This window comes from Helicoverpa armigera, chromosome 17 (assembly GCF_030705265.1).
Source record: "Helicoverpa armigera isolate CAAS_96S chromosome 17, ASM3070526v1, whole genome shotgun sequence".
Classification (NCBI taxonomy): domain Eukaryota; kingdom Metazoa; phylum Arthropoda; class Insecta; order Lepidoptera; family Noctuidae; genus Helicoverpa; species Helicoverpa armigera.
The window spans coordinates 3,657,324-3,668,972 of record NC_087136.1 but is presented as its reverse complement, the minus strand read 5'-3'; the positions used below and the strand labels follow the sequence as shown (position 1 = coordinate 3,668,972).

Sequence of the window (11,649 nt, the reverse complement as noted above, 5' to 3'; positions counted from 1 at the left end):
ATAGCTTTGCCGCTCAGTTAAAAAGTTGGAAGTAACGAATCGCCATTAAGTTTGGCAGGTCTACAGGAATCCTGCACATAAAACACCCGAAGAAATAAATAAGTCTTCATTTTCCGTCTTCAGAAACCCTAAAAACCGAAGATTTTTTTTATTCCGGTTACAACGTATTTTCTACCACTGATTTTCTAGCATTTTTTTCAAACTAAATTAAGTCATTTTACTTTTCCTAATTTATTTTCAGATTATGGTAAGTACCTATACAAAAGTGCAATTTAGTAATATTATAATATAAAATTATTAAATCGATTCTTTATTTTAACGAATCGGATCATTCGATGCAAAACTTCTATCACCGTCGCCATCTTGTCTATGCGTCTTCAAATTTAAAAAAAAACAACTAATGTAAACAAACATGGCGAGTTCGATCAGAATTCCCGGTAATTACGATTGGATTTTAAAAAGGTATATTTCTAACGGGATGCTAAATATGAAAGGTTTGAATGCGTAAAAATAATTTAAATTTATTTAGTTATTTTATTTAGTACTCACAAATGTGGTTTAATTGGAAAGAAAATAAATATGAGCGTAATTATTTAGGAAAGTGTATGACTGATTCGCAGACCCCAATTGGGGTCTAAACCGAGCTTTTTTTTTATCGACGTAAAATCATCAAATGACCCCTCCCGCTGTGGGTTAGCAGCGGTGAGGGAGTGTCAGACTCTTACTGACTAAAATCGTCGTGTTCCGTCATAGGCCTTTTATGTACCAGGGCCGCGGTATCTCTTTCGAACAACCCGCAGCCCCGGCAGGCCTTGGCCCTGCTGGGCCCCGCTGGGGTTGCTGACGTCTCTTTGAGGAGCGCGTGGAACAACGCGCGCCGTCGACACGGGTCTGTCGTCTAGGAAGACAGAGGGACGATGAGCCACCCGAACTCACCGCCCACAGACCCACGCCTACGGTGGCCGGGAGTCATCTCTTGACACCCGGCGCCCATGGTGTCTACCTGGTCCAGCGCGGCGGCCGGGATGAGAGGTGCGAACTCTCTGGCGTTCCGCCTCCTCCTTCTCGAGCATGACCGCTTCGCAGAAGGAGGCGACGGCATCCCATTCCCTCTCGCCCCGGACCATGGCCTGAACCAGGGCCGGACGCGAGAGGTCGCCGCCGCCCAAAGCCTCGACGAGGACCCGGCGGTGCCCCTCCCATGCGGGGCACACCTGGACTGTGTGGTCCACCGTGTCCTCGGGGCTGTCCGCACAATGGTGACACCCGGGCGCCTCCTCACGACCGATGCGGTGCAGGTACCTCCCGAAACAACCGTGTCCGGTGAGGACCTGCGTCATGCGGTACGTGAGGGCGCCGTGACTCCTCCCGAGCCACTCCTCAAAGAGGGGACTTACCGCCACGATGGTGGCGTGCCCTGCACTGGGTTGCGATAGTCGCTCCCTCCAGGCCACCATGAGATCGCGCCGGAGCTCCGCCCGCTGCGCGACAACTTGCCGCGGCAACGGGGTTTCTCCCCGGCGCTGAGCCTCCTCGCGCCAGTCGTACAGGCGCAAGAAGACCCTCGCCTCCAGATCCCACGGTGGCAGTCCAGCGAGTAGGCCAGCTGCTTCGCGGGAGATCGTGCGGTACCCCCGGATTAGCCTAATGGCTATCACCCTTTGGGGCGTCTAAACCGAGCTTACGGTGACATTGATGTTCAGACCCCGATTGGGGTCCGCTACGGATTTGACGGTTAACTTGGCTAGTCGCTATCATTGACATATATTCTAGCGATAGACAAGAACATCCATACAAATAATTTACCCGCTTATGTCGTCTGTTGACATCTCGTTGACGTATTGTGACATGTAGTCATCCTCATTGATGTTAATTGCTTAAGTGTCGCTCGTATTTTGCCTACATTTTTCATTACTCAAAAAGTTTATATCTAAGTGAATTCAAAATCATGTAATATATCAAAAAGTTTATTTATATCTGATTGAATGCAAAATCATGTAATATATTAAAACCAGGAACTTATTTTTAGAGTTTTTAATATTAATTACGATGTTTTTTTTTCTTAAGAACTGTCACAAATTTTCGCGAATTTAATTATTTTTTCTTGAAAGTAAGAACATACCATGACAAAGTAAAGTCTGTTTTCATTGATGTTTTACCTACTGCCAGTTTTATGGCACATCTGTTTCTGCACGATTTTCTTAATCCATAATTTAAGATGGCGGGCGGGAACAAATTAATGCATATTTGTAAAATTGAATTATAAATGAAAAGTATGATATACAAGCGTTGTAATAGCATGAACAGCGTGTAATTTTACTAACTTGACTCTCGAATAGTTTATATGTGTAAGTTTATACCTTGATATGTATTTTCTATTTTATAATTGTCGTTTCATAGACATCCATCTGACGCAGGCGTCAAAATCGCTCTGATTTGCCATTTTGGGCACTGCATAGTCTGCACTGCAGTTCAGTGTGGTAAGCTTTTTGTTCGGAACGTTCTATCTAGTACGTAGTACATATATATCGATGGTCGCTATATAAAATTATAAAATTGACAGCAAAAAATAAAATACAGGTAATAAATAACAAGAACGAATGAACGTTATGCTGTCAAGAATATAGAGATTGATCAATATACAATTTTAAAACTTCAACGATACATAGATTGGTTCAAAAGGTGGAGTCATTGGGACTCATGTAACATTTATGCGTATTTTCCGATGTGTACAAGGCCAGAGCGCAATGGTTTGTAACTAATCGCGTATAGATTGTAGTTCACTTTTTAGACTAAGGTCCTCCATCTTTAAACATTTTTACACAAATACCAAAAAATAACAATACAAAAAATGCACGGCAACGCTTACAGCGTTTTGGCCTTATAATGGTTAGATATACACAGTTTGTGTCTGCGTTCATATTCTTGCAGTCTCAAGATTCAGATTAGCGATTTTAGATTTTATGCTTATCTAGGATTTCTCATGTTTCGGTCATCGTTAAGTACCAATTAACAGCAATTAACTAATTTCTAGCCATGAAGGGCGATTTCTTCACTACTGTGCGCACAGCCTTATCAGGATAGAAAATAAAATAAAAAACTGCTATAAATCAATATTTTAATGAATAATATCTATAACATACATCCATACTAAGCAGAATTACACTGATATTTACAGCAATATGCATTTCAATAGGAATATTTATATGTAGTACTCAACATCACATTATAATAAAATTATTGTTTAGACCTATTTATCAGTCTATGATTTGATCGCACCATCATAGAAATAAAATATAATGAATGCCAGTACAAAATAGACCAAGTTGTAAATCAGTTTGTGTGAGTGGACGCCACAATTAACACATGCATTAATAATACAACCATCTTTGAAAATGAGCGGCTGACAAGTAAAAGAAACAACAAAAATACGAAGTACAACATTCCCTAGCTTAGCTAATTTTGTACTGGATTCATTAAAAATTATATGAGATTAGGAAACAGAAGTCATAAGTGAAGCCGACAGCCATAACTTAATAAAACTTATTACCTAAATAAAATCAAGCTAAAATTAACATCAATGTAAAATTAATTATGAAGATTTTAATTTCGTCAAAAACATGTTAATACCGGGCTGATTCTTCTTTGTTTCTGGAACATTCTTTTTAGTTTCCGATTTAGGAGCTTTGCTTTCTTTGTCCTCAGGTTTAGCTTTTTTCTTCTTTTCGTTTTTAGGGCTTTTAGGTTTGGGCTCACCGTCTGTTGTTTCTTTAGGTGTCTTCTTCTTTTTGACCTTCTTTTTCTCAGTTTCTTCTGGCTCACTGGCTGGTTGAAAGAATGGAGTGGGGTCATTCATGATCATAGATAATTTTCCGAAGTAATTCCAGAGTGCGTCAACGCATTTCTCTGGTTTCCCGCCATCAGCCGTCTCCCAGAGTAAGCCGTACATTCGCGGTTTCAGTTTTTCAGTGGGCTTCTTCATTTCAGACTCGAATTCGTCTTCTAAATGTTTCAGTCTTTGTTTTTGTGCTTCGGGTGATAAGGATAGCATGTCGTCTTCGTCCATTGTTGCTTCCTGTAATTTTAACACATACATAAGTTTAAATATTCCAGACATATAAAGTTGATCGATGAATCTAACATCCATCAGCAATTCAGTTTTGTCGGACATATATTATGATATATTAAGTAAAATAATACATGCACAGCACAGGGTGAATTTATGTATACAGACTTTAACAAATTTTTAAGGTGCCGTAACTACTGAACCCTAAGAATAATATAATACCCCATAAGAAGATGGACGTATACTAGGTGGACCAAGAAAGCGATGGGTAGATGACATCAAGAGTATAGCAGGAGACTAGCGGATGCTTACTGCCAAGGACCGGGACCAGTGGCTTAAGTTGGCGGAGGCTTTTACCCTGGAGAGACTACATAACAGTAACAAATAAATGATAAAATTGTGAAATTCTAAAAAAAAATGTACTGTTTTGAAGACACATAAAGCTTAAATAATAATAATAACTACTGAACCCACCTAAAATTGGAAGGTACACACACTATCCCTGGCTATAAAATATACTATATTTAATCCAAGTACAGAAAGAAGTCCTCCTAGACTCAGTCGTTCAACAATACTGGCTAAATGACCTACAGTATATTTACGTGATACCAACCTCATCACTAAGATATCCATGCGGCACAAACACCTCATTATCCACTTCGTACTCATCGGCATCCTGTTCGTCGTCGCTGCCGGCAGCGCTGCCGTCAATACTCTCGCCTTCTTGTTCCTCTTCCCATTCCTCGTCACTGTCTACCTCGTAGTCTAGTTGTTTCTGGAAAGTAAGTTGCATTTTTGAATATGGAATCAAATGGGTGAACTGAATAATTTTGTAAATGAAAGATTTTTAAGAGAAAGAAGAACAGATTATAGTGAATCAAGACAAGTAAGAAAATGAACGTTTTGTCTTTGGGATAATACAGGCAAAAAAAAAAGAATTCCTTGTTGTTAAGTCTGCCAATGTACCATTTTTGTACAGAAATAATTGAAAAACCATAATAAAATAAACAATCAGCCACAGCATTTTAACCAACAATAGAATATATGTTCATGTCATGTATGTAAGAGTATATGTAAGAGGTACAATGTCAGTAGGATGAGTACAGAATTTTATATAATTCTAGACCTAGTATGGATTTCAATAATCTATCTATTGATTTACTTACTGGGGATAGAAATGTAACAGAAGTTGTCTTCTTTCTGTGGTTATGCTGACTGTTTTGATTGAGCTACTATAGCTACATTGAATTTTCTACATTTCACTTAGCCATATAGTACAGAAAAACTTATACATACCTCATCCTGCCCAAAAGGCCGCCGTGGTTTTACACTAGCGCTCTTTTTACGCCAAGTGCCCCAGTACGGTGGACGCCGGTTTTCATGGAAACTGAGCAATTTAGGTCTAAGTTTCTCTCGCTGAACAGATTCACAAGTTAGGATTTCACCCGCATCATCTGGCATCGGTAATTCGTCTTCTGTAAATAAATAGGTATGTAAATTAAAAGATTTATTTTTACTAATATTATAAAGATAAAGTGTTGTTTTATTTGTTTCCTTGAATGCTCTAAACACAGGAATTCTGTGTTAGATAGCTCAGTTGTCAAGGAAGGCTATAAGCTAATTTTTTTATCCGTGCGCGCAAATTAGATAGTTCCCACGGGACATGGGTACAACGGAAGCTATTTTATGTGAGGGTGAATGTTAAAAGATGTAAACAATTTTATGTATAGAAAAGCATCAAAGTATTTGTAATCCCCAAGCTGTTTCCTTATTATACCATAATTTTGCTTCAAGAGGCACATTTTAAAAGACTGGCAGGAACTTCTAGGTATTTACTTTTACAAAAGACAAGATGAATAACTTACCAACTATCATAACTTCATCATCATCCTTATCACTCAACGGCCAAGTCTTGCCACTTGACAATGGCTTACTCGTCCCATCCTTCAGACATTTCAAATACAATCCTTTTTCAGACACAGTCTGTTTCTCGATTAAATTAACTAAATCCTCCTTTTTCTCCTCACTTAGATCAACTCTTACTAATGGAGCTAAACGCATATCATTTTTAATCATAAAGTTGGATAACATGCTAGTTTTACTGATGCAAGAATCAGTAGCTTGTTCTTTCTCCGATTTTTGTTTCGGGACAAAGAAGTTGACAAATGCTTCAGCCGCTTTTTTCTTTTTGAGTTCTTGTTCTTGCTTCTCAAGTTCTAAAGCCTCTTGTTTCTTGCGTTTTTCTTCCTCTCTCGCCTCCTTCTCTTTTTTCTTTTGTTCCTCCTTTTCTTCGCGTTCTTTACGCTTTTGTTCTTCTTTCTCTTCTCTTAGCTCTGGAAAATGTAAGTTTTGTATTGAATATTGCTTTTAGCAGTTTCACTATTTACTAATTTGTATTATTATTTCTTACAAAAGTGGGTTTAATTAAGATGCTTCTTTATGTATTTGCATTGATACAGAAACACAGAAAATAAAAACTTTAATTTTTTAGGTATCAACTACTTACAATATTATTTAAAACAGATAAATATTTGTTACAAAATATAACTAAACATCCCAGGAATTTATTTTAACAAAATTGTGTATGTGTAACACAATTTTGTTAAAATATTATTTACATACAGAGTAACTGTAATAAATATACAAAATCTCTTATCATGATAAAACTTACTTTTCTCCAACTCCTTAGCCCGGTCCTTCTCCTCTTTCTCTTTCCTCCTCTGTTCCTCTTTCTCCTCTTTTTCCTTCCTTTTAGCCTCTTCCTTCTCTTCTCGTTCCTTTTTCTTTTGATCTTCCTTCTCTTGCCGAATTTTGGCCCTCTCTTCTTTTTCTTGCTGTTTCTTGCGTTCTCTCTCCTGTTTTTCTTTCTCTCTTTCCTCTCGCTTTTTGGCGGATTCCAACTTTTTCTGTACCTGTGAAATGTTTAAATAAAATGTAATTAAATCATTTTGTAGTTTCATTTCAATGTTTTCCTGTAAGACTAATCTTCTGAGGTAATGTTATCCATTTATAATTTCTTTGAGAGAAATCCTAATACCTAAAGAAATCAAAGTGTGTAAACATAGAACAGAACAATTAACAAGAATTGTTATTGCCTTTATGATAAACAATAGCCAAATCAAAGTAAATGAAACATAGTTTTTGATATTTTAATACATACTTTAAAGCTGCATATACTACACAAATACTCATGTAACATAATCACATCTTAATAACTAATGTTGGCTGAAGATAATTAGAAATAAAATAAAAATAAACATCATACAGTTAAATTTTTAAACTTTTGCAACTAGTGTAGCCTGTTAAAAGGCCTATTTGAAATAAAACCTTTTAGGCTATATACCTGTGACTATTAATTAAGAAAAAATATTGTCTTACCTGTTTTGGTGTTAAGTTAGTAGAGGGTGTAGACTCATTTATGGACACATCTCCTTGGCTATTAGTGACAGACGAACTCCTACTGGTCTTTGGAGTCTGTTTAGGAGTCGTCGGATTTGAACAAACAGATTCATTGAGTTTAGAACTCGGTGAACCTTTAGAGTTGTTATTCTGTTCTGCTTTAGCCTTATTTCGTGCACTACTACGTTTTGGAGTTGTTTGTTCTTTCTTCTGTAGTTTTTTGGAAGGAGATTTAGAGCTTTCTTTAGTACTAGTGTTATTTGCAGATTCCTCAACAATGGAACAGTCTGGATCTTCGTTTTGAGACACATTTTCTTCATCTTCCTTATCGGAACCATCTTGTTCTGTGTTGTCAGTCTGCTTAATATCAACAGGGTTATTTGAATCCTCTAGTTCAACTATCTCCTCAGCATTGTTAGTTACCTTTCTTTCTGTGACATCCTCTTTAGAAGGTGGCGCCTTGTCTTTCATAGATTCAGGCTCTTCAACGTCACTGTTATGGCCATTTACCTCACCAGGTTCATCCACTTCCATCATCTCGGTGTCGGGGTCTTTGTCAGCACTATCATTACCACTCTCAGTATCCACAGACCCATTAACAGTTTTCACAGGCTTCTTTTTACCAGTTTTCTTCTTCCTCGACTTTTGAAGTTTCTTCTTCCACGCTGTATCCACTAATTTGACGAAAGGATTCACAGATTTGTCCTCTTTCGGAATTTCAGCCCCTTTGCTGTCATCGTCGCTAATTACAACGGGATCCTCAACTATGTCGTTTTCTTTACTTATTTTTCCGACTTTCGTGATTGATTCCGTGTCGGGAGCCGAAAGCTTTCGCTTCCTTGTCTGGGGAGCTGCAGGTTTTGGTGATACATCGCTAATAAGCTTGAAGGGAAGTCTGGCTTGTTTCAGCTTCTTTTTCGAAGGCGTTATCTCTGTATTCTCAGGAGACTTACTGGTTTTCATTGTAAAACGTAAAATTAAACTCTAATGCAACATTAAATAGGTTTCTGATGTACGAAATAACTAAGAAACAATTTTTAATAAAAACATACAACACTCAACAAAACACGATGAACTTTTGACAGAAGCGAGAAAACGCGGGAGTTACATGAACGTTCAAAAATTAACCTCCGATTAAATAATACCAGCATAGTGCAAACAACAAATATTACAATATTTGACGAATATTGAAATAAATAATTAGTAATTGCTGTAATTTTAATTAAATAAAGTATTTCAATTTACTTACTATTATCAATCAGTAAAAATAAAACGATTTCCTATATTTTTCATAAATTCCTGATAGTTTACCATACATGTTTGTTCTGACCTTTGAACACACACCTGACTGCGTTCCACTTCTTGCCTGTGTATGCCATAGATATAATATTACTAAACAAGATTGCGCACGCTCAAAATATATATTTACGAAAATGAACTCTATTCTAACGCAATAAGGTACTAAATTGATTGCATAATACACAGAGGCAAATCCGAGCCGAGAGGGATAGTTCGAACGGAGGCTGTCTGTCTCTTTCTAACACCTTGCCAGCATAAAAAAATGTTGTGATCAAAAGTTTTGTCTTCCCAAAAAACAATTGAATCACTTATATTTTTATCTTATTTTAACAATTGTAAGTCAACAAATTAATAACAATCGCATTAATTTATTCGTATTTATTATTAAAACATAAACAACATAAATCTTTATTTTGCTTTTTTTTATTTTCTAGCGGTAACCCTGAACATTCTTGGCGCGTAATCAGCATTTAAAATTTTGTTTATATTTTTTTTGTATTAAATCAATTTAAACTATTAAAATGGTGAAAAGTGTTGCGTTTCTACTTGCAAATGTGAATCCTATGGTGGTTGCAATATATCGTTCCACAGGTTAGCTAATAATAACATTTTCGTAAACCAAACAACTAGGGTGCCCATGAATTCTTGTAACGAGTCAAAATATGGGTGATGGATTTTAAAACTGTTGTACTATTGTTATAGCTTCCCAAAAAATGAAGAAAGGCGACATAAATGGCTCAGCAGTCTATATATGAAGTAGACATACAAAAAAAACAGTCTTCACTTCGAATCTTCCTGCTTTTATACTGCTAATTTCCGCTAATTATTAAAAGCCTTTATTAGTATCTTAACCGTCAAATCCGTAGCGGACCCCAATCGGGGTCTGAACATCAATGTCACCGTAAGCTCGGTTTAGACCCCAATTGGGGTCTGCGAATCAGTCATATGCTTTCCTAATTATTTACGCTCATATTTATTTTCTTTCCAATCAAACCACATTTGTGAGTACTAAATAAAATAACTAAATAAATTTAAATTATTTTTACGCATTCAAACCTTTTATATTTAGCATCCCGTTAGAAATATACCTTTTTAAAATCCAATCGTAATTACCGGGAATTCTGATCGAACTCGCCATGTTTGTTTACATTAGTTGTTTTTTTAAATTTGAAGACGCATAGACAAGATGGCGACGGTGATAGAAGTTTTGCATCGAATGATCCGATTCGTTAAAATAAAGAATCGATTTAATAATTTTATATTATTTGATATTATAATATTACTAAATTGCACTTTTGTATACTTACCATAATCTGAAAATAAATTAGGAAAAGTAAATTTATTTTGAAAAAAATGCTAGAAAATCAGTGGTAGAAAATACGTTGTAGCCGGAATAAAATAATCTTCGGTTTTTAGGGTTTCTGAAGACGGCAAATGAAGACTTATTTATTTCTTCGGGTGTTTTATGTGCAGGATTCCTGTAGACCTGCCAAACTTAATGGCGATTCGTTACTTCCAACTTTTTAACTGAGCGGCAAAGCAATTTGACGAGAGCCGTAGTTAGGTGTAGTTATCGCAAAATTTTATGACGATTTTATTGTTTGAAAGGGCAAATAGTTCGCTGTTCATCGAAAGCTGGTCCAAGAAGGAAAGATGGCCGCCGCCGACTTATTTTTAACCGACTTCCCAAAAAGCGGAGGTTCTCAATTTGACCATTTTTTCGTATGTTTGTTACGCGATTACTCAGCCATTTATTTATCGATTTTGATGATTCTTTTTTTGTTTGATAGCGTATACTTCCGAGGTGGTCTCATTATCATCAGGTCAGGATCTGATGATGGAACCTTGAGAAATCGAGGGCGACTTTCGAAAGTTGCAGAAATACATAGGTTGAAATCTTATCACTCAGGTGTTTGCCTGGCTATTCAACAGTGAAGGCTTTGAGCTGACCTGATGATGGAGACCAGTGAAGGTCGAGGGAACTCGACAACTGAATATTTAAACTTTCTCGTGTTTGTGCTTATATTATTCGTATTTACGAGGCCTCTGCAACAGTGAAGGAGATGTAGACGAGAGAAGTTCGGTTGTCGAGTTCCCTCGACCTTCTCTGGTCTCCATCATCAGGTCAGCTCCAAACCTTTACTGTTTCATAGTGTTATCAGACATACATCTGAGTGTCAAGTTATAACCTTATCCATGCTTACAATTTTCGAGAGTTGCCCTCGATTTCTCAAGGTTTCCATCATCAGATCCTGGACCTAATAACAAATATGGGGAATATACCCTTTCGACCAAAAACAAACATCCAAATTGAGAACCACCTCCTTTTTGGGATTCGGTTAAAAATATTTGGTGACTTTAAAATCAATCAATCTTTTTTTTATCATTTATTTATTTTCTAACATATTATTTACATTTTTAAATATTAAATATAAAAATAAAAAACATTTAAAAATATAAAAAATAGGTTGCCACCGATATCGGGCACAGGGTCCAAGGTACCGGTGGTTAGGGTCCCAGAGACAGAAACCTCCTCACAATACGTGCCGTATCAAGGAGTACTGCCTTCTGAATCAGTCCCTTGATCCAGCCTCCCAACGAGAGCCTCCTGAGGTGTTCGTCGAGGCTCTTGGCTATTAAACCATTGGCCGTAACGACAATCGGCACAACAACAGCCGTGTCGACACTCCACATGGCGACAACCTCGTGCGCTAAGTCGAGATACTTTATTTGTTTCTCTTTCTCAGCTTTCACAAGGTTCTCGTCATGCGGAACGGCGACATCGACTATCATCGCGCGGCGCGCTAATCGATCTATCACCACAATATCAGGCTTATTGGCTACAATAGTCCTGTCAGTGATGATAGATCGATCCCAGTACAACG

General features: G+C 37.3%; 1 protein-coding gene across 1 annotated transcript; it reads right to left on the bottom strand.

Moving 5' to 3' along the window:
* Positions 1–3,101: 3,101 nt before the first annotated feature.
* LOC126055688 (chromatin assembly factor 1 subunit A-like) lies at positions 3,102–8,584 on the bottom strand. Its single transcript, XM_049846035.2, has 6 exons — positions 7,445–8,584; positions 6,738–6,978; positions 5,932–6,399; positions 5,363–5,541; positions 4,680–4,841; positions 3,102–4,075 (listed from the first exon to the last, which is right to left on the bottom strand). Exons 1-6 carry the CDS (start codon positions 8,426–8,428, stop codon positions 3,593–3,595), a joined length of 2,517 nt encoding a protein of 838 aa, XP_049701992.2. The 5' UTR covers positions 8,429–8,584; the 3' UTR covers positions 3,102–3,592.
* Between the last annotated feature and the right edge of the window lie 3,065 nt (positions 8,585–11,649).

What these genes read in the sequence shown, in the direction of transcription:
- LOC126055688 (XM_049846035.2), bottom strand. Translation starts at nt 8,428, where the DNA reads ATGAAAACCAGTAAGTCTCCTGAGAATACAGAGATAACGCCTTCGAAA. An exon ending in CTAACTTAACACCAAAACAG is followed by an intron (nt 6,979 to 7,444) that starts GTAAGACAATAT and finishes AACATTTCACAG; the next exon opens with GTACAGAAAAAGTTGGAATC. An exon ending in ATGGATATCTTAGTGATGAG is followed by an intron (nt 4,076 to 4,679) that starts GTTGGTATCACG and finishes TTAAAATTACAG; the next exon opens with GAAGCAACAATGGACGAAGA.